Here is a 23454-nt window from a genome sequence, read left to right as displayed (position 1 = left end):
GAAAAGATCTCAAAGGAGGCAGTTGAAGGAATGAAGAGAAAGGTATTGAGGGAAACAAATTCGATCTTGTTAGTAAAGCTGATCTAAGCTTTGGAATTGAACTTTAGAAATTGAAAAGATCCTCAAGCTTGCATATCAGAGTTTGCATAAGTACATTAGCTTTGATTTTGTACATAGCTGACAGGAAAAGCATAAGCCTATGGAGTTCAATACTTTTTCCTGCATAACACTGAAGACCATTTTGTGTGGATCTTCCAGCTGATTCATATGTACTGATATGGTACGAGAGAAGTTCTGAGTACTAACAGTTTACAAGAAGATCAGAGATGAAGTGTAAAATTAAAATAAGAAGAAAAAGAAAAATACTACCCATTACTCCCTACTGTGATGAAGATTACCCTCTGTCACAAAGCATAATCATATCACCCAACCAAGCCTCTTTGTTGCAACTCTGTTCTGTTTTCAACCGTGAATCTTGAAGCAGCTTCATTGCATTTGATGTCCTCTACTTTCATCTGGATGGCCTTAGCAGTCAAATAGGTTGGGTAAAATTTGTACTGACACAGTTGTTGAGGCTCTGATGAAAGGTTCCAAAAACTCTTCTGCTGGCCAAAGCTACCAAGGTCTGCTTGAGTTTTCATTTCTTGCTCAGTGAAAAAAGAATCAAGAAAGATGATAGATAACTATGTCTATGTTACTGCTTTCTGCAATTTTCTGAGTACAAGTCTTAGGCCAAATCCATAGATTATATATATATATGTCAGGGTAAGTCACTGTATCTCCCCACCTTGTGGGACCAAACTTAATTAATCGAATTAGCAAAACATCTCTGATCGTTGAAGTCGTTATCCTAAGTAATATGGATACTTTTTAAAGAATACTACTTAGCTTGGTTTTGTTCTGTTGATATGGAGTTGAGAGTACAATATCTTGTATGCAAAATTAAGGTTTAAATTCTTAATAGGATCAAATTATCAATATTTACTTTTTTGATTGATGAATCAGTTCCTCTGGTATAATTATTGTGGATATTGGCATCACCCAATGGTTAACCAAGCTAAAGATATATGATGTGTCTATTTGTCTCGTATCCAATTGATAAAGAATGATATTTTGAAGCTTTGACCGTTTTGGTGACATGGAACCACTTTTGTTCCTTTTATTCGATTACAAGTAGAAGAATCACATACGATCCAATGGTCGTCCAAGAATTTAAATTGCTTTAATAATGTTCTTCTTCGCTCTCATTTCTTGATTGGCTATTGTTTTCTTAATACAACTCCAATATGATTAAAACCAAATAAATAACTCCAATTTGATTAGAACCAAATAAATAATATCAGGGACAAGAGAAGATTAACTCAACTTACTCATAACATATATTAGTTTAAATATTATATTTAGTAAAGTTATTATATCAGATATGGAGTCGAGATCCGGGTTGTGTTGTGTCTTTCGAAGTTTAAGCACTTTGTTTGTCCAAACCCGTCAAAGGATATTTACAGAAAATATTTCTATGCTAAAGTTAAATCAATTTTTGACAAATAGTGTAACCGTAAATGCATCTAACCTACATCCTTTCCTCAAATCTTTATTTATATAGGTTTTATGGTTGGACGATTAATATTAGTCTAATTATGGTCCAATTGTGAGTAATTATATTCAATTTCTAAGTTGATCAGCTTTAAGGTTAATCTACTTTGAGACTTCATGATCAGTTCAATTCATGATTGACCGATCTATTTGGTGATTGACCGGGTTCGTTGTCCTGTTCACCGAGTTGGTACCTAATTGGAGAGTCTATTTAGTATCTAGTGTTTCAAGCTATCGGATGTGGACTCCGAAATAGTGTATGATCAATCAACCTGTTTGATCTCACTAATTTGTATTTCAGACTGGTACATGGTTTGTCAATTTGATTGATCACTACCGAACTCACTAGTTAACTATTCAAATTATAATTGTCTCTCTAAAGTGTGACTAATGGTATTGTTATCAAATTAAAAATACACCGTTATCAAATTAAAAAACTTTTGTACACTATATATCAGTTATGTCAATATAAATATAATATCACGCTATATAGTTTTTTTTTATCTTATTAAATAAAAAAAATATTATTAATGTACAATTATCTGAAAATTATATACTTAAATATATGTAATACATAACATTGAATCGATTTGTAGCAATAATTACCTGGTTAACGGTGTTATTCTATGCATGTCAAATAAGCATCTTGGTGATTTGATATTAACAATAAAATTATTCCTTTCAATCTCATGAGATAGACGAATAAGGTTTTTATTTTATAGAAAAAATGGAAAGCAGTTATTTCATGGTATATGGCATCAAATTCTATACCAAGATAGAATAAAGTGCATATATGGATATTTGGATTGATGGATTGTATCCCTATAATGATGATCAGAACAAGGAATGTAGAACAAAAGAAGAGAGATAGATGTAAGAAGAAAAGGAAGATGAGTAGAAGATGATGATGATGAAGATGAAAATTAACGTAACAGTATAACGAGTCTGCTTGTGTTCATTCTTTGAAACTAGAAGTATTTGTTCTCTATTTATCACATTTTTTTTAAAGAACAATTTAAAATAAATAAAATATCATAGAGATAAAATACAAATAATACATTAAAAAAAATTCAAAGTTAAGTAAAATAAATAAAGATAAAACTAAATCACGTATTTATTTCAGGAATAAAAGTATATTCAAGTTAAATACATCCACATAAATAAGAATAAAATATTTTTTTTCTCGTTAAATCTAGTAAGATGGTTTTAGTTAAACACTAATCTTGCATTGATGGTAGGTAACTTTTCGGATTAATTTGCTACTAAAGTGAAAATTTATAATGTAAGAATCTGTGTCAGCTTTTCTTCCAGAGAGTTAAACCCTCGATAAACAGAGAAGCGGTGAGAGGTGGGAGGGAAATGGCGTACGCGAACGCTCGGCGCACCTTAGCATCTTCCGTGGCACGAGCACTTTCTTCGTCACCCGCAAGAGCTTCTCCCTCTGGATGTCGTTTCGCATTCGCGTTGCTCCCCACCAAACAAACCGTACCCGTTGCGCAATGGGCGAATTTCCCGGTTCGGAGCAAATCGTCGGGTTCAGGTTACTCGCCCCTGAACGACCCGTCCCCGAACTGGAGCAACCGTCCTCCGAAGGAGACCATTCTTCTGGATGGCTGCGACTACGAGCACTGGCTAATCGTTATGGAGTTTCCCGATAACCCTAAACCCTCCGAAGAGCATATGGTCAGCACCTATGTCAAAACCCTAGCCCATGTCCTCGGAAGGTCCCCTTTTCCTCTCCTTTAATTATTATCGATTGCTTCATTCTGTTTTTCTAATTTCACTAATTTCACTTCTGTGAATGTTGTTTGCAGCGAGGAAGAGGCCAAAAAGAAGATATACTCTGTTTCCACTTCTACATACACAGGCTTTGGCGCCCTCATTTCCGAAGAACTTTCTTATAAAGTCAAAGGTGCGATATATTCGTTACTTTTCTATCTTTCAATCTTCATTTTCGTTGAAATTTTGTAGTTGCTTCAGTTGTTAGGTTTTCCTGTCAATGATGTTGTGCTATCATCAAATTGCTTGGAAATTTAACCTTGTATGGAGGTTGATTTTAAGGATTTTCATTTTTGGCTGTAATTTTTAAATTTGTTCGTCTTGTTGACTTTTGGGAATTATTCCCCTGTGCCTAAACAGAGTTACCTGGAGTTCTTTGGGTTCTTCCAGATTCATATCTTGATGTCCCCAACAAGGATTATGGAGGTCAGTGGAGGGTTTGAATTTACGAAGATCTTAGTTAATTTTTTTTTGGTTGTGTTGATCGCTTTTGGGGTATTTCAGGTGATTTATTTGTTGATGGGAAGGTGATTCCTAGGCCACAGTATAGATATTCGGAGAGGCAACCCAGTAGGAGTAGACCTCGGCCGCGGCATGACAGACGACGAGAAACAATGCATGTTGAAAGGAGAGACCAACAGAATTGGAGCCAAGGTCATGGGGGACCTTTGCAGCCATCGACTCCAATGAATAGTCACAACTTGGCTTCTGATAGAGAGAACTAAGAAATGGTCTATACGAACTCTGCTTTAGGAATTACCACATACGGAAACCGAACTAAGTTTTTTTTTTTTTCTTTTGGAGAGTTTGGATCTAAGTTTCTGAGATCATATTTTACTTGTGTGGAAAATGGCTGTGCCTGCCTTGAATGATTTATGATAATAGTACTTTACACCTTCATTATGAAGTTGTGGACCAGAACGAGTTTCATTTTAATCCTTTCTCTGTATAATTTAACATGCAATTTGGATCACTGACTGTTAATATTGATAGACTTGAAACAAATTTTGCTTTTACATAGTAACCCGTTCTCCTGTGATGTTTGATTCAATGTATGATGTGTATCATAAAACCTCCAATTTGTTTGCTGATTTTGATGCACCGTTCATCCTACGGCTCATCAGCAGATTGTTGCCATGTTTATCTCCTTGTCTAATTATATATAGGCTGTATTTATTTAAAGTATTGCTATAGCTTCTTTCTCTCAAAATAATGCTTGTGAATTGTATCAAATATTCATTGCTAGTTTGGATAATGATTTCAAAAACAGTTTTGGTCAAATTCACTGTCTAGCTCTGGTACACAATCTGCATTTACGTGGATCAAGAAAGTCTACCTAGTGCAGTACTGGTATTTGTTTTTTGGTATTTTGTTTATGGAACCTTTTGCTTTATTTCTGTTTAAGGTTGGATATATTAAGGTATATTTATTTTAGTTTGCTTACGAGGACGAGCTAATCGTGAGTAGTAGCCATGTTTCTTTAATATTTGAATTTCCGTAGCATAATTAACAAGTTGGGCATATGCAGCGGGTGTCCAGAACCAGAAGTAATAACGTGGTTACACTCTGAAATAGCTCGCTACGCATATTTCCTAACTTGAGCAGTGAATATCCTCGAAATACCTTCCGGATGCCTCTAACAATTGAAACTTAAAACTTTGTAGCATGTTTTTTAATGAATAAATAGTATTTTGTATTACTTCTTCTGCAACAATATTTTAAAGAAAACAATATATTGTCAATCACATTGTGATGGGGAAGAATAAGTTATACCAATACTCCTTAACTAAAAGTATTCCTAATATCTGTTGTTTTTATCTTTCATAAACTTTCTTAATTTATGTTTCACTGCCAGAAATGCATAATTTATTCGTTAATGCTGTTATTTGATGTTTATCTAATTACCCCAAAAAGCAATGATTATTTAAAGAGACGATGCTGCAGCATGTTGAGGAGTGAATAAAAGGGGAAAATTAAGTAAAAGAAGGTGTAAAAGAAAAAGTTACATGGTCTTTTTTTTATTATTATTATTTTGGATATAGGTAGTATATTTTGTATAGAACACCTGTTAATTTATCATGAAAGATGAATTAAAAAAAAAAAGGCATTGATGCGTGTCTTTTATTACCGAAATTAGCGATCCAAGCTCCACACCTAACCAACCGTTAATCCAGAACACACAACACCTTCCCTTTCTCTCGATTCCAACATTTGATTTGTCTTCTTTCCATCAATTCCCTGCGATTCTCCCTTCGTGCATTTCAGAAATGAATTCCAACTACGGCCAATCCAACACGAACAAATCCCCCTCCGTTTCCCTCAACAACTTCAATTTCGATTTCGATCTTGGCATCGGATCCAACCGTCCCAAGTCCCTCAACGACCAGAAAAACCCCAAAGCTTCCTATTCCACCACCACTACCACCACCTCTTCCTATTCCTATCCATATTCCTCCACCCAACCCAAAAAGCAACCCTCATGGACCCACCAACCCGCTCCCACTCAGACCACCGCCCTTCCCGGTGGCCCCCCCTCCATGGTCGGAGACATCTTCGGCAAAAGCTGGGGCACCACTCAACCTTCTGCCGCTTCCAAAAACATTGGGGTCGTTGATAAGAACCCTAATCTATTCGGAGATTTGGTTAGTTCTGCTTTGGGCGGGGGTTCCAAGTCTACTGCTACCAATGTTCCTCTCAAAAACGCTACCCCAACCCCCAATAAAACCTCCTTTTCCATGGGAAACATGGCCAACTCTTTGCCCAAAACTGGTACCACGCCACAGAACAGTGCTAGTTGGGCATCGTCTTCTGGGGGATTTAGCGTGAATGCCAACAAAACCCCCAATCTTGGGGGTACTTCAATGCGAAACATGGGTAGTGGAATTGGAACCAGTTCTAATAACAAGGATCCTTTTAGTTCTTTGTCTGGTTTTGGATCCAAGCAGTCGGCTACTCTTAATTCAGCTGCCAAAGGGCCGAAGGTTGCATCCGGGGATGATGGTTTTGGAGATTTCCAAAATGCTTCCAAATCGAGTTCGGATGGTTTTGGAGACTTTCAAAATGCTTCAAAACCAAGCTCACCTGCGTTTCCATCTGCTGCTTCTCCTGCGACTGATTTCAATTTTACCGGATCTGCCGCTTCCACTCAGAGTCCTGTTCAGGGATCAGGTGGTAGTGCAATGGACATGTTTTTCACGGCGGCTTCCTCGCCCGCGGTTGGAGGTGCTGCTTCGGCCTCTGATGGATTTGGTGGACATGACGATTGGGGTTTGGATTCGGAGTTTGGTGGGGGAGGCCATGATGTGGGTGACACCACTACTGAGCTTGAGGGGCTGCCTCCTCCTCCTGCTGGGGTCTCTGGTTCCACTGCAAAAGGCAAGGGGATGGACAACTACAAGCAGGGACAGTTTGCTGATGCTATTAAGTGGTTTTCGTGGGCCATTGTTCTTCTAGAGAAAGCTGGGGATGCTACCGCCACAGCTGAGGTTTTGTCATGCAGGTCTTCATGTTACAAAGAGGTCGGGGAGTATAAAAAGGCAGTGGCAGATTGTACCAAGGTATCACATGAATTTTTTAGTTGTTGTTACATCACTAAATGCCATGTTTTTAATATTGAATTGTTGGATAATTTAAAAGACCTGTTTATGCCTGGAAAATAGAGGAATAGACAAAAGAAGTTAGCCGCAACTTGTTATACTATTGGTGAATTAATTGGCAAAAGTTGGAGACAAAATGTAAAGAAAACAAGGTTATTATTGCCAGGAAGTATTAGATATTGCAGGAAATGTAAGGTGTGAATGAATGATAGGACGTATTAGGAGCATGGGGATAAAAAAGAAAGTTCTTATTATCTTTTTGGGTCTTGACTTTCAACCCATACATTAAGAAAAGTTTAAGGGTTAACATGAACCATAAATACACAGTGCCTTATTTTGAGAAATAATTCCTCATTTGAATACTGCCTTTCTTTTAGGCAAACTAGGGGCTTGGATTTATGGAATGGAAACATGCATTCTGGCTTTAGAAATCTTTGAATTGATTTCTGTTTGATTAGATTCATTGAATTTCACTTATGCAAGTGCAACCACAGTCAATCTATTGGATACAAAGAAAATATGCTACAATTCACCCCATGTTTTCTAAACACAAGCTTCATTCTTCTCCTTTATTGGATAGTTTCAACTTGTGATCTTAGTTCTCTTTATTTTGTACTCTGTTAAGATTGGCCCGGGGTGCAAATTTCAATGATGATAATCTTTCTTGCAAATGAAGCACTGAGCAATTGGCCTGTCATTGTTCCTTGAGTTTAGAGATGACAACGGGACGGGGTTGGTTCCAACTTTAATTATCTGCTCCCCATCCCTCAAGTAAAATTTCATCCCATCCTCATACTTAATGGATGTCAAATTTTGTCCGATTCTTATTCTCTTAGGAATTATAAAAAAAAAAGGAAATTATAATTGCATAACTATCAAATCAAAGTATCAAATAACAATTAGATAAAGGTCAAATAATTATAGGAAAAAAAATGATAAAGTGTGTTAATTCGATGAAATTGAGGATATTATTTCTCGAAATGTAATTCACCGTTTCAACAGAATCACACAAAACAAAACAATGTGTAATTAAGGTTGGGATGAGAGAGAAAACACCTTGGAGATCAGAGTAAACTTAGTGGATATTAAAGGACTCAAACCGTTAAGAGAATATAATTTTTTTAATGAAACAAAAGTTTTTCAAATGAAATGAAAGTAGGGGTTGAAGAGAATAGGAACGTAAGCTTTTTATGTTATTTAATAAATTAAGGTTTATGTGATTTAACACTTGAAATTGAGAGTCAAATATTCTCATTGAAAAAATAAACAATAAATAAAAATATTATAAAGGAGTAGAAATAATGTGTCCTATAAATTATTTGATTCAATGAAACTTAGATTTGTGTTTCTTAAAATGCAATACACCATTTAAACGAAATCATGTAAAGAGAAAAATGTGTAATTAAGGTTGTAATAAAAGGAAATGTATTTTGGGGATCTAAGTGAAATTTGTAAATTGTGAACAAATCAAACATTTGATGGAGAATAAAAAGAATTACGCAGCTAAAGGAAAAAAGAAGAATTAGAAAACTAAGGACCAAAGAGAATAGCGAATATAAGTTTTTTGAGGTTATGTAGTAAATTGTCGATGTTTTAATAATTTCAAATGGGTACGGGACCAAATGGATATATCCATACTTATTTCTATCCTCATGTTTAATTTAGAATATTGGATATTATCCATACCCATATTTTGTTAATGTGGAAACTCTGTCAAAATTAGGATGGGTTCGAACACTACTTGCGGGGACGGTTTATTTGCCATTCCTACTTGGCCTTTCTTGGTTTGACCTTGCTTTCTCGCATTCTCTATTAGAACTTCTTCCTTTCTTTTGTGGCTGATTGCTATTGTACCTTTTTTCCTCTGCATCTTTCGTTTTAGACAAAAAAATAGGTTTGGTTGTAAACCTTGCTCCAAAGGCTGATCTAAAAGTCTGTCCGTTCCTTCTCCAGGTTTGCTTCAAGAGAATTTGTCATACTGCATAGTGTCTGTAGGAAAACCTGTTCTCTTCTTGAGTTCCAACAATATAATCAATTTTTGTGGCAAACTACTAGGAACTTTCCAAACAATCAGCTTTTTGTTGAACAGTGTCTTCAAATTTGATTAACAATCCCAGCTGTGAAATCACATGTCTTTTGGTTCTTGTCACACTTTCTATCATGGAAAGCTACACTTTCGCTTCAAAGTTTATATTGACAGAAATAAGATTCTCCGACCCTCGTCTACTTATCTTTGCTGGCTAACCAAGTTTCTTTATCCTTTTGAATCATGGCAAGAATTATTAGACAATGCCTTTGCTCAACAACATTGATCTATAGCATGGAGGGAATTTACATCTCTTTCCAAAGTTCCTTTCACTGCTTTGGGTGATTTCCTTGCAAAGCCACTAGTTGTAGCTATTCTTGATATTTTTCTAAAACATTACTGAGATTTTGACAAATGAAGAGACTCTTATTTTGGCCACTCTAATAGTCGTAATATTCACCATCAAATGAAAGAACATGCCTTGAGGAATATTCAAGACGGGGATTATGTTTCTCGATGAGGCTATAGGGTTGATCAAATAAGGGGCTCGGATGCCACTCTTGTAAAATATCATATACTTCAGAGAAACATTGGCGTGGTACAATGGATCTTAGGGTGAAAGAAAGGGGAATTTATTGTTTTATCTTATCGTTTTGAAAGGATGATCTTTGTTAGATAGGATTTCTCTTGGGGGAAAAGTGAGAAACTAGAACCGTTGATCTGAAAATTGGGCAATAGAATTCCCCAATTTCTGTTATAATTGAATTCCTAATACTCTTTCGTTAGTGACTTCTCTTAAATTAGTTAATAGGTCTTCATCAAACGCCATCAACCCTCTTTCCCCCTATTCAATTCCCATTTGATTAGTTACGAATCAAATTTGGGGAAAGTATATACTAGAGAAACGCCTTAAATAAGGTTGGTCATTCGCAGATTTAGAAGGTTAATTTGTTCTACGGAGGGCCACGAACACAGAAGACTAATAAATAGATTGCACCAATTCTAATGGAAATTAAAAGCAATAAAGCAAACTAATACACTGTGGGTCATGAACGAAAAAAAGATTAATAAATACATTTTATCAATTCTAATATAAATTGGAGGCAATAAAACGGTTTGATATGTCTTACAAGCAGATTGCATAATAACCCTAAAAAATAGAGGTTTAACCGGCCATATACATTCGGTCAGATCGATAAAGTTACCTAAAAGCATAAAAGAAGGGGAAATATTACAATTAAGAATCCCGTGATAATCTTCAAGCACCTTTCTGCCCATAACACTCTTAGAGTGTTTTCTCTAATTTTCTATCTTAGCAAAGGTTGCCTTCGACAATAAACTCTCCTTTCCTTTTATAACAAAATGACGAGTGACTGTCGGGGGACTTAGCACAATTTTGTTGAAATGGCACTGGCTGAGCGTAGTATGATTGTGTTTATTTGGTGGCCACCCTTGCTTCCTTTTGTCTTTTTTCCCATCGACCCTTTAATTTGTTTTTATCATAATTTGATCAGAAAAGTGAGTTTTGTGAAGGTAATGCATGCAAACATCATTATTTTCAAGCACAAATTCATATTAATTATCATCAAAAGCTGGTTTATTAATAATTGCCGGGTCCCATTAATATCTTGGTAAAGGCCCCAAGTAGCATATGCATACTAATTCGGCAATTGAAATTTAAAAAGGTTAGGATTATGGCTTGGCCTGTCCATGAGTTCCACTGCATATCTAATGGTCTGAACCATGTCATTTTCTTGATAACCGTATAATAAGGAGGGAAAAGAGTGTTCTGATCAGCATTTATTGTGCAGATTCTTCAAAATGATGAAAGCAACGTAGCTGTCCTGGTACAGCGAGCTCTCTTGTACGAGAGTATGGAAAAGTACAAACTTGGTGCTGAAGACCTTAGGACTGTGCTGAAGATTGATCCTAGTAATAGGATTGCTAGAAGCACCGTTCACCGGTTGGCTCAGATGGCTGGTTAGGAATTCATTGGTTCTATTTTTTTCCCTTTAATTATTATGCCCTATAGGTTTTTTCATCATCCACAACCCCCATTTCCTTTGCCATGATAGTTAGGGGGTAATACGTATGGATTGCTGTCACCCTAAATATGAAATGTGATGTCTTGAAATTAATATTTTCGCTGCCTTCACCAGATTTGAACTTAATAGAATTTCCATATTCTTTTTCTGTTTTTGTTCTTAAGTGTCTGGATTGTTTGCATATAAAGAAAGACATTTGTTATTTTTTAAAATTATGAAGAGAGATCTGCAAAACAGCTGTGATTTACAGAATTTTGTTCCCAGTTTCGCTTCATGATTTTGTTTGTTTCTGGATTTATGTTCGGCACTCGTTAGTGTTTTATGTTAGTCGTTTCCCCAGGTCTCCCAACTGTCCAATGTTTGGAAAATTTTTCCATGAAAATTCAGATACAAATAAAAAAGCAATTTTTTTATAATAAAATTATTTTATCTGTAAAAAAAAATTATATAATTATCCTATATATAGTCTTTCTAATTTTCTGTATTTTAACTTAGGAATAATTAATTTCAATTTATAGAGAATATGTTTTTTCTCTTCTTTTAAGCTTTTGTTAAAAAGTTTAACAAGGGTTTAAACATATAGATAATGCTATTGTGGTTATATTTATATTCATTTGACATAAAATATCATAAAGATAATAATAAATTTAAAAAATTGTATTTTTAAGAAGAAAAAAGAGAATAAAAAGTAAAGAAAAATAATATTAAATGAATGAAATAAATTTGTAGTCAAAATATTATTTTTATTAAACGTGACGTTTCTAAATTACAATAAAAAAGTCTCTAATTTTTCTAAGTAACTGTTATTTCGATTGATGTCTTAATATCATAATTATTGTCCCAAACATTTTTCATCTCTCCTAAGGGAATTGCATCCCACAGCTATCGTCGTAACTCAAATGCATATCGGCAGCCTCTAAAGGGTGCGTTGAAAAGACAGTGTATTGTAGTAATTAAATTAAGCGTGTCTAATTAAAAAAACTTGTTAGAAGATTGAAATTTGGAGTAAATAAAACTTTAATTTTAAAACTTATAAAAATATAATTTTAGTTTTTTAAATATAAATTTATTTATTACTTAACGTCTAAAAATAGTTTTTAAAAATATTTTAATTTCTCTACTTTAGTATTTAAGAATTAAAAGTGACTTTTTTTTTCAACTTTAAATGATTAATTTTTTATTAAATTTGAAAAACACCATAACTAGATTCATCTACTGTATTTTAGGGAATAAAAATAGTTACGTCACTAAAAATTACAAAGTTTTACTCGTTATCCATTGTTAATAATTATGATTTTGAAATTTATTGAGTGAAATGGATCTTCATATGAGTTAAACTCCATGGAGTGGATAATATCTAAATCAAATATACGAGGACGAGAAATAAAATAGAGAATGTACTATTTGGCTAGACAGAAAAAAACGAGCAAAGGAAGTTCACTTCACTTATTTAGATTGGTTAAAAAAAGGTAAGTAAATAAATTAATTAATTGTAAAAGACTTACTAACTTATACCTAATTCACGATTAATTTATTTTTACTATATTGTTTTTCTTTGCATAAAACTTTTCTATTTTGCGAATAATACTTACACTTTAAAAATGTAAAACAAACAATCAAAATACTATACATCCCGTCACTTCATCGAAAGATGTTTTTATGTGTGAAAAACATTATGTTTATTGATTTATCCAATCGTAGTTTATTTAAAATTATGTTGAATATGTATATTGAACAAAAAAAATATAAGAAAATTTTATAAATTTATTATTTTAAGGTTTTGAGTCAAAATAGTATGATTTTTTTTATTAAAGTTTTTTTTTATGTGAAAGGAAAAATCACAATACATATGAAAAACAACTAGAGGACTATTATGTAAAATAGCAATGTATTGAGTGATGTTGGAGATCTGAGTCACCTTAAGAATAAGGTCAAATTAGAATGGAGTGCAATTTGTTCTGAAGTTAAGTTTGGTACGTAAAAATTACAAAATTAAAGCATATATCTAATTTTGAAAAAGAAGTGTTTTAAAACAGTCCCTGGTGGAAGAAAAACCTTAAACTTTTGTCTCCACTTGCCTGTAATGCTACTGTATTTTTCTTTCTTCCACTTTCTATAAGAGAATATTAAATGTTTTTTATATTTGATATTATTCTTTATATTTTATTTTTAAAAAAAATATAAAAATTTACATTTTTACAAAAGTTATCATGTCACGTTACTTCTTCTATAAATTCATGATCCTTCTCCTCTCATTCTATTCATTTTTCTCACACACTCTCTCAGATCAAAATGTGTGGTGGTTCTATCATATCTGATTTCATAGACGTTGATACCAAGAATGTTCCAGAATCCACCACCCACCACCTCTTCTCTCAGCTCCACACATTCAACGCCGCCGCTTCTTCCACAATTCAACCATCACACCCTACACACAACAAAGGTAACACCTTCTTAATCTTCTCACTAATTATAACTTTTGCCATTATCATGATTGTTGTTGACTTTTATACAGCAGTGGAGGAGCCATGTGAGAAGGTGAAGAACAACAGAGTCGTTGCAGAGAAGGGTGGTGCGCGCGTACGGAAGAATGCCTACAGAGGAATCAGGCGAAGGCCGTGGGGCAAGTGGGCTGCGGAAATAAGGGACCCACGCAAGGGCGTTCGCGTGTGGCTCGGCACCTTCGCCACCGCGGAAGAAGCCGCACACGCCTACGACACCGCCGCCGTACGCATCCGCGGAGACAAGGCCAAGCTCAACTTCCCCGACCATCACCGCCACCCATCCAATACCAACAACAACAACCCATGTCTCAGCCCCGAGTTGACTCAGTCGTGTTATCAACCCAGTCTTAATAACCTCGACCACGACCCTCAACAACTCGCGCAGCATATTTCCAACCTGGAATCGTTTCTTGGTTTGGAGCACGAACAGCTTCCAATGCAGCCGCTGCCACTTCCCGAGTGGGACCCGCTCCACGACGTCGTTTTGTCCAACCACCACCTCTTCTGTAAAATTTAATCTTACATGCTTTTCTTTGTGTTCCACTTTTATGTATAAAACTTTTCATACCATCCTATAAGTATTTTATTCTCTTTCCTTCCAAAACAAGAATAATCTTCCAAGAAAGATACACTAACAACTATATTTTCTACATCATTTCATGCAAACAAAAATATAAAAGAAATTTCTCAAATAAAACTTTCCCATTTTTAGTAAGCCATATATGCATGTCTTTTTAACACTTTTTTTTTATATAAAAATGAAATACAGAAATAAGAAGAAAAAAAAATAGTAGAAATTTACAAAAGTTATTCACGCTTAATATTCTCAACGGAGCATGACCATTTTTTTCAACATTTTCTAATAACTTTATTTATTTTTCCAGATTTTAAATCTATCACTCTCTCTACTTGAAAAATATTTTCTTTAACATATGCAGCTTTCATCTGATGAGTAATTCAGTTACTCAATTTTATAATAATTATATTAAATAGCTATATAAAAATATATTTTTTTAACTAACAGTGTTCACAGAAACTTAAATAATTTTTTCAATCCTCGTAAATTTGCAAATTCAATACTTTTATTTATTTTTTATTCTCAAAAAAAGTTTTACAAAAAGAAGATTTACTAGGACAGGTTTCTTCAATTAACTTTGAAAGTTTGCTTTTAGCTTTTAATATATTCCGTTTATTTTCCTCCTCTTTAAATATTTTATCTTTTTTATTTCGTCTTTGTGTTGTTTATGGATATGTTTAAAATAATAAACTGTTTACTAAGTTATATACCAATGATTGAATACAACGACACATGTATCTTTTTAAAATATTTTTATTTTAAGAGAATTCATCAAATATTATGTAAAAGTGTTATTCTATTAGGTTAGTGTTTACGTCTCCTATGTTTTGTAATATTTCATATTAATGGATAAAATACCAAGAAATTATGTGTGGCACATGGAAGAGTTTTTTCTCGGATTATTAATCTTCTTTGCATTTCACCTTTATATAAGGAATGCCCAAAGAAAGAAGAATGACAAATATGCTTTAATAGAAAAGGAAATAATATTGTTGTATCAGATTTTTTAATTTTCCTTTTTCAAATAAAATAAATATGAAAAAATATGTTTCTTTTACTCATTCGTGAATATATTACTTAATTGATAACTTATTAATTAAATGATATTGATAAATAAAAAAAAGGACTAAAATGGAAAAAAAAATGAAAAAATTACTAAGAATTAAAAGCAAAATATGAAAGTTAATTAGGAAAATTTAAGACTTCAATTTTATAAAAGTTTCTCACTCAAATGCTGATACACCATAAACTGAAATTTAAAATTTTATATTTTAATGTTTTTAAAAGATATTTGTTTTTATCAATTTAAAAGTTTATGTTTTATAAGATTATATTAAAGCAACAATTGCAACAGCCTTTTCAAAATAATATTGTAGCACAGTAAAATTTATAAAAACTAAATTATCATATAATGTTATTATCCATTTATTTATGCAAAAAAAATCCATTATTTATTGCGTTTGTTGAAATTAAAATAAACTGGTGCATTAAAAATATTTGTTAAATTAAAATTTCTCAATCACTATATATGTTAATATTATATATATATATATATATATATATATATATATATATATATATATATATATTGCTAACTTGCGTATTTCAGTTGGTACATTTTAGCAATGTGTACCGGGTTTCAGTAGACAAAAATACCCCTATATATAATGAATTCTAAGTTTTAAGGTTAAGGGTATTTTAATAATTTTCATTCTCAATTAAAAAAATAAAAAAAGAAACCCCCAAACCCTTACCCATCTCTCTCATTCTTCTCAACCATTTCTCTTTCATCTCTTTCACTCCAACCTTTTCTTTTCTCTGTCATCCTTACTTGCTCCAATTGAAAAAAATCAGAAACACTTGCCTTATTTTAATAATTTTCATTTTCAAAACTAAAAAAGGAAAACCCCCAAACCCTTACTCACCTCCTTCATTCCTCTCAACCCTTTCTCCTTCATCTCTCTTACTCAAACATTTTCTCTGTCATCTTTGTACTAGCCCCAACTAAAAAAACATTCACTATTAAACGATTTACTTTTGTAAAGAGTTGAGTCATATTCACCTTTGGAAAAAAGTTCATTCAAAATCTCTTTAATTTCATTATCTTCACTATATGTATTACAGCCGAAGGGCACAACTTGCACCAAGACTTATGAGCATCCTTCCTTTACATTCTTTTACATTCTGAGACTACTACGTAACATTGTTCCGTGACCATTTAATTTTTTTGGTAGAAATTCATTAACTTGTTTTCCTTTACTAAAGAAAAAAATAAATCAAAATACAATAAAATACTCAATTATAAAATCAAACAACAATAAAAATTCTAAATCTTGAAATTTTATTTATAATTATATAAAGAAAAAATTAGGTGCTTTAATTTTTTTATTTATGTAAGTATTTTTTTTCTGTAACCATTTTATTTAATAATGAGTGTTTTTTTAGTTAGAGCTAGTGTAGAGATGACAGAGGAAATGTGTTGAGTGAGAGATGAAAGAGAAAGGGTTGAGAGGAATGAAGGAGGTGAGTAAGGGTTTCGGTTTTTTTTTTTTTAATTTTGAGAATGAAAATTATTAAAATAAGACAAGTGTATTTGATTTTTTTTCAATTAGAGAGAAAATGTTGGAGTGAAAGAGATGAAAGATAAAGGTTGAGAGGAATGAGAGAGGTGGATAAGGGATTCGGGGTTTCTTTTTTCATTTTTTTAATTTTGAGAATAAAAATTATTAAAATACCCTTAACCTTAAAACTTAGAATTCATGATATAAGGTATTTTTGTCTACTGAAATCCGGTACACATTGCTAAAATGTACCAACTGAAAAACAGGCGTACGCAAGTTAACAAACCCCATATATATATATATATATATATATATAGTGATAGTAATTAGTTAAAAACACTCGAATTAAGGAAAAATTAAGTTTTTTGATGATCAAATTAAAAAATAATTTGACTTTTCATTGTCCAGGAACAAGAAACAATTTTGTATCTTGATGATCAAGTATAAGTATGTTCTTATCACACTTAACAATTTCACATGATTTAATTAGAAGTATGATGTATATGACAGTTTAAATATTATATATTCTTTTTATCTTTTAATATGTTTTAATATCGACGGATTTGAAATTGAAACAATTTATAACTTTTTAATTGTTTATTTCTAAAAAATGTGTTAAAATTTTTGTAATTCAATTCATAATACTTTAAAGGGAGACATAAAATAATTTTGGAAATTTAAATCTTAATTTATCATTAGTCTTTCAACTTGCTTTTATGGTGACACACTAACTCGTAGTATGATAGTAGCACAAATGAATAATTAAATTCGAACAGAAGAAAGGTATATTAGAAGGTGCATGAACCAACCCTCAGTTTGATAAAGTGGGACCCAAATATCTAGTACGTTATCTTAATTAAAGTGACACCACACCATGTTTATATTATTTTATTTCCTATTATTCGACCAAATTCAAACAAAGTGAACTATCTCATCTTAGCCAAAAACAAAAGGATAATATATTTAGACAATATTTTTTTAACAATATTTGAACATTGATTACGTGTCAATATGTGATTGGTTAAAAATTACTCTACAATCAATAATAATAATCATAAACATTATTGTGGAGTAATTTTTTACCAATCACATATTGACACGTAATCAATGTTCAAATGTTATAAAAAAAATATTGTCTAAATATCATTATTTAAAACAAAAATAGTTAGTATGATAAGTGATTAATGCTAAATGAATTACACGTAAAATGATAAAGGAATAATGTTAAGTATTTCCTTTAAAAGAATTCAACATAAAGTTTCTTCTACCAGTTATGTGATATTCACTCTAATTCTATCATTAATGTGGTTAAGTAGCTAATATTAACGGGTAGTAAACTTTCTTTATAATATTCTCTATTTTTCAGTTACATATTCCACCAATATGTTACTATAAAGGCAACATTCAATAGATTAAGATTAATTGATAAGAATTTTTGTTAAAATATTTCTTTTTCTCTATAATTAGTTTTGTTTCTTTTCTAATTTCATTGATAATCAAAATAACTTAACTTAAACTAAATAGGGTGAAGTTAAAAAGATTCTTGTAATAAATTTCATAGAATTAAAAAAATAAAATACCTTAACATAAGATAATAATATATTTTTGATGACTGAAATGTTAGTATTTAGTAGAACTTAGAGAGTCTTTATAAAATTATCAAATACAAAAAATTACTCTAACATCATAATGGTTAATAATTCATGTAGCTTATAAATATACAATTTTAAAAAAATTATGTATTTTAAAAATATGTTATACTTTGGTGTATAATAATTAAATACTAAATAATATTAATATGAGATATTTCAAACATGACTGGAAAATTTATTTCTATATATTTTGAGACAAAATTACTTATTTAAAAAAAAAGAATAGCTTTGAACTTAAGTAACTTATAGCAATGAATATATATGTATATTTAAAAGAACATATTATTTATTAAAATAATGTAAGCGAAAAAATGTAATTGATACTTTACTTACACAATTTAATATATTTAATAAAAACATCCAATTCAATAGTTAATTTTTTTTTCACATTATAGAAATAACTTATTTAATAGTGTTAGTGTAGATGTATAATATATGATGTGAATTGATGCTGTTCACACGCTACAACCAAATGGAGAAAATTATTCTTTAACTGTGAGAGTATAATGAAGAAAAATAAAATGTTGTATAATATATTAATTTAAGAGTCGGGCTCATTTCTTTGAAAAACAAATATATTCAGGTTCACTTAACTTGGTTAATTTAGGCGACAACTATATTTTTTAGAAAACGACAAATCTTTGGCATTTAGCAGTTAACCTAGTCATATTCAGTTAAATTGTGGACATAATAATGGCAACTGGGAATATAATATATTTTATATTTTATCTATTTGTACATGTTTAATCGTTAATAAAGAATCCACTTGCAGAATATACTCTTCAATTTGTCGTATTCAATTACCAACTCCAAAAATCTAAAACATAACTTAACTTACTGTCATATTTTTGTCGTATATCAGATTAACTGAAATATGAAATAAAAAAAAGAAAAATACTCTATCTGGTATTATTATGAGACGGGTTAAATACGTTTTTGTCCCATAATTTGGGGTGATTTTGATTTTAGTCATTCTTTCAAATTAAGATACAATTTAGTCATTCTTTTCAATTAAGGTACAATTTAGTCTTTTAACCTTAAAAAACTTTGGTTTTAGATTATTTACACTATTTGACACATTTTTACTTCAATATTAATTGAGAAAAGCGTTTCAAACAGTAAATAAAGTTACTGATTTTAGATTATTTACACTGTTTTGACACATTTTTTGCTTCAATATTAATTGAAAAACGCGTTTGAAACAATAAATAAAGTTAAAAAAATTTAGTAAAAAAAACTAAAACTAGAGTTTTATAAAGTTGAAGGACTAAATTGTCTTAATTTAAAAGAGGGACTAAAACCAAAATCACTGCAATATAGAGACTAAAAACATATTTAACCCTTATCAGATTACAATTTTCGTTCACGTTTTTTTTTTTCCATTTCATTCTGTCACACCGTGTTATCCAATAAATATATATATATATATATATATATATATATATATATATATATATATATATATATATATATATAATATTTTTCTTTTCATTTTATCTGCGCATCTTCTTAAAAAATATTTCTTAGTACCACCGAGGATCTAAGCAATTTCATTGATTATTGTTGACCATAAATATTCCTTCCTTCCCTCAACAAATTTTTCATTTGATAGGAATTAAAAAAAAAGATAAAATAAATGTAACTATATATCATATCAATTCTAAATTTAGCTGACACATTAATGTCTTATTTTAATGATTATACTTTACTTTTAAAATACAGATGAAAGAGACTTATTGTTTTAATTTTAGATTATAATAGATATTTTGATAAAAAAAAATTAATTTTGTTTTATTATTTTGAATATTTTCGATTTTTTTTTTTTATAAACGAGACGAGCCAACATAATTCATGTGACAGTTGTTGTGTTATATATTTCATTTTGTGTAAAAAGTCAACCTTAAATGATAATGTATCATGTTGTATCATTATTGTAATATCGTTATTATTAAAGCACACACATATTTATATCAAACGTTAAGATGTTTACTGTGCACTAACTATAATAAAATACTCCTTAGGACTCCCATGGATGTTGTGCTCTATCATCAAACAATCTCATAATTATTTCAACAGAACCATTCACACCTGAAAACTACATTTTGAAACATTACAAATAGGACAAAATTTATGAATTAAATCTAACAGATAATTAATATAGGTGAATATTTATTAATCATGGAAAATGGTTAAAGTATTTTAATATTTATTTATAACTCGATTAAGTATGGATATTATAGATGTTCTATTAGTAAAGTATAATGGTTTATGTACTACCTTATTAATATGTTATTTAGAAATACACGTCTAAAAATTGTGTTTTGCTATGGATATTATTTATTCAAATAGGATAGTTATTAAATAGTTTTAAAAAGTATTATTAAGATTTTAAATACGAGTTTGATTGTATGTTAAAGTAGGAACGAGTCATAAAAATAATACATAAGAAACAAAACTCACATACATAATGTCTCCACTTTCTTATATGAAATATTTATGATTTATTAGTATCAAAATTTCTTTAACTAAAACACCTTCTCCATTCTAATAACTAAATGCATAGACTATGTTCACACTTATTCATACCATTTGTCATCTCAATATCTGGAGTTAATAAACAATATATTTGATGGAAAACAACAAAACAATTATTCAAAAACACCAAAATAATGATTTTCTTCAAATTTGCAAGAATATATAAAAATCAACAACAAAAGAAAATAAAAATAATGTTTTTATTGTAAAACTCTCTCAATATGAAATGGAAATCAAGAGTCACTAACAAATTTCACTAAGATCAAATATTAATATAAGAAAGTCAAAGCACAAATAGGTATCTATAATCAATCAATAATGCTTTCGAATATAAAAATCCTATTTTGTGAATATGCAATTAAAATTTTAACTCAATCTAACTATGAACGAAAATTTCGACCAGATCAAATAGTGAACAAAGTAAGAATTATAATTTTATTCAAACAGATTGGTGAATACGCCAACAATTACTTTCTTTTTTTTTTCTTCTCCCTTCTAAATATTGTAAAAAATAATAAATCTTTTGACCTAAAATATTCTCTCCTCTTATGTTAAAATAATGAAAAAATATGAATTTAAACGAGTTAGACTTTATAAACATGTACTTGGAACGAATAATATTAAATGAAAAATGTTATTTTAATATTTTTTTTACAATGTCTACGTGCTAACTCTTGGTCCGTTTTAAATATACGGACCAATAAAAAAGTGACAAATAATCTACTGTAAAAAAGTTGTTAAAAAAATTGTTAGAAAAAGTTATCAAAAAAATTTGTTAAAAAAAAGATTTTCATACCAAAAAAAATCTTTGTTCCACTTTTAATTTTTCATTGGCAAAAATTTTTTAACGACTTTTTTGACAATTTTTTACAACAGTCTATGTGGTAATTTGTGATTAGTCTGTTTTAAATATACGAACCAATAAAATAGTGACACATAGTCTATTATCAAAAAATTGTTAAAAAAAATTGTTAACATATCGTAATCCTTTCTCATTTTACTGCCTTGTCAAACAAACCTAATGTATTTCTTGTTACACACTTTTCAAGTCCTTCGACCATATTGTCTCTTCTATCTTAGTTTTGAAACTATTGACCTTCAGTCTCAAAGCCAATTTGAAACACTTTAAAAAAGTATTTTTGTTGTGTAAAAAAAGGAAAAAAATTTCTTTAATAACTTTTTTACAATTATTTATGTGATAATTTATAATTGATCTATTTTTAATATACATAATAATAAAATAGTGACACATAGTCTATTATTGTCAAAAAGTTATTAAAAAAATTATTAACATATAATGGTCTTACCAAAAATCTCATCTTTCCTAATTATAGACTTTTTCACAGTCAACTTTTTAGCCTCATTCACCATTTTATTGACAACCAAGACTCTCTCCAACGTTTTTTTATTCTAAGGGATGTAATTGTTCATGTAATATCCATGATATATGTATAATAAATTAGAAACTAAAAAGACTTCAGAAACATGGATCTGCAAAATCAAAATAAGGTCATCTTTACATAAATAAAATCTGATTTGAAGAAAACCAAGTTCCAGTATTAAGCATTACTAATCAATTTTGAAATAAATTAAAACTTTTAAATTTATTAAAGTAATTTTATTTTTTAAATTAAAACATGGAGTAAATATTTAAAATTATTTACATTATTTTCTATTTCACATTTATATTGATTACTTTTTTTTCCTGAAAAGTTCTTTGTTATATTTTAGTTTGTCTGTGTGAAATATTTATTTATTATATTCATAGAATAATTTATAGGATTAATTGTAAAAATATTCTTCATAAGAATATGGATTATTATGTAATTAAACTCCTGCCAAATAAATTAAACTCAATCCAAAGGTAAATGCAATAGGTTACATCTTAACACTACGAATTCATGAATTAGGTAAATACAAACAATAGGTTAACATCCTTAATTTTTTTTTCAGGATGTTCTTGTTTAGCTTCTTATCATTTTGTTCAAGAAAGTACTTCTAATATTAAAATACATGATAATTCACACTGAACTAAATTATTTTTTAATTTATTTTAGCATAAATAGTTTTTTGACATAAAAATAGTTCATTGGTAGTAAATTCTAATTCTTGATTTTGACATCAGACTTTTTTTACAATTGATATAACCATGACTCCTACTAATCACAAATTTGTGTCCAATAACACATGGTCAATTTCAATAAACAAACTTCTCAACTTATATTTGTTGATATAAAATAGAAGATTTGATGTAGAAATTAATTTTAAATTATGTAAATAAAGTTTTCATTTTCTTCTATAAATAGAGTACTTAAAGAAGTGATCCAAAATAGTCCTGCTTATAATTTCCACAACTTCTTCAACCCAAGTTCACCATTTTCTAATGCAACGGGATTTTAAAGAATCTAATTACACCTCTTTCTAATACACAAGTCACATTATAAAACATGAATTCAAAATTCTGGGTAAAAATTGAGGCAAGAGAATATAGTTATTACTCCTCTTACTATCACACAAGTCACATGATAAAACATGAATGCGAAATTCTGGGTAAAGACCGAACCAAACAAGAACGACCGCCAATCA

General features: G+C 30.4%; 3 protein-coding genes across 4 annotated transcripts; all 3 read left to right on the top strand.

Annotated features, from left to right (window-relative positions):
- The first annotated feature begins 2880 nt into the window (after positions 1–2880).
- On the top strand, positions 2881–4345 carry LOC106767184 (multiple organellar RNA editing factor 3, mitochondrial). Its single transcript, XM_014652024.2, has 4 exons — positions 2881–3317; positions 3408–3505; positions 3733–3798; positions 3877–4345. The coding sequence occupies exons 1-4, from the start codon at positions 2953–2955 to the stop codon at positions 4095–4097; spliced, it is 750 nt and encodes a 249-aa protein (XP_014507510.1). The 5' UTR covers positions 2881–2952; the 3' UTR covers positions 4098–4345.
- Positions 4346–5465: 1120 nt separating this feature from the next.
- LOC106769142 (trophinin) lies at positions 5466–11291 on the top strand. The gene is made up of 2 exons (XM_014654630.2): positions 5466–6929; positions 10806–11291. Exons 1-2 carry the CDS (start codon positions 5640–5642, stop codon positions 10977–10979), a joined length of 1464 nt encoding a protein of 487 aa, XP_014510116.1. The 5' UTR covers positions 5466–5639; the 3' UTR covers positions 10980–11291.
- Positions 11292–13282: 1991 nt separating this feature from the next.
- Positions 13283–14086, top strand: LOC106767459 (ethylene-responsive transcription factor RAP2-3-like). 2 transcript variants are annotated; one of them, XM_014652364.2, is made up of 2 exons: positions 13283–13482; positions 13555–14086. In XM_014652364.2, the coding sequence occupies exons 1-2, from the start codon at positions 13332–13334 to the stop codon at positions 14058–14060; spliced, it is 657 nt and encodes a 218-aa protein (XP_014507850.1). In that variant the 5' UTR covers positions 13283–13331; the 3' UTR covers positions 14061–14086. The 2 variants fall into 2 exon arrangements, with proteins under 2 accessions (XP_014507850.1, XP_014507851.1); XM_014652365.2 differs by having other exon boundaries at positions 13284–13482; positions 13558–14086.
- The last annotated feature ends 9368 nt before the right edge of the window (positions 14087–23454 follow it).

This window comes from Vigna radiata, chromosome 7, assembly GCF_000741045.1.
Source record: "Vigna radiata var. radiata cultivar VC1973A chromosome 7, Vradiata_ver6, whole genome shotgun sequence".
Classification (NCBI taxonomy): Eukaryota; Viridiplantae; Streptophyta; class Magnoliopsida; order Fabales; family Fabaceae; genus Vigna; species Vigna radiata.
Note: the sequence above shows the minus strand (reverse complement) of the source record. Positions and strands in the feature narration are given on the sequence as shown.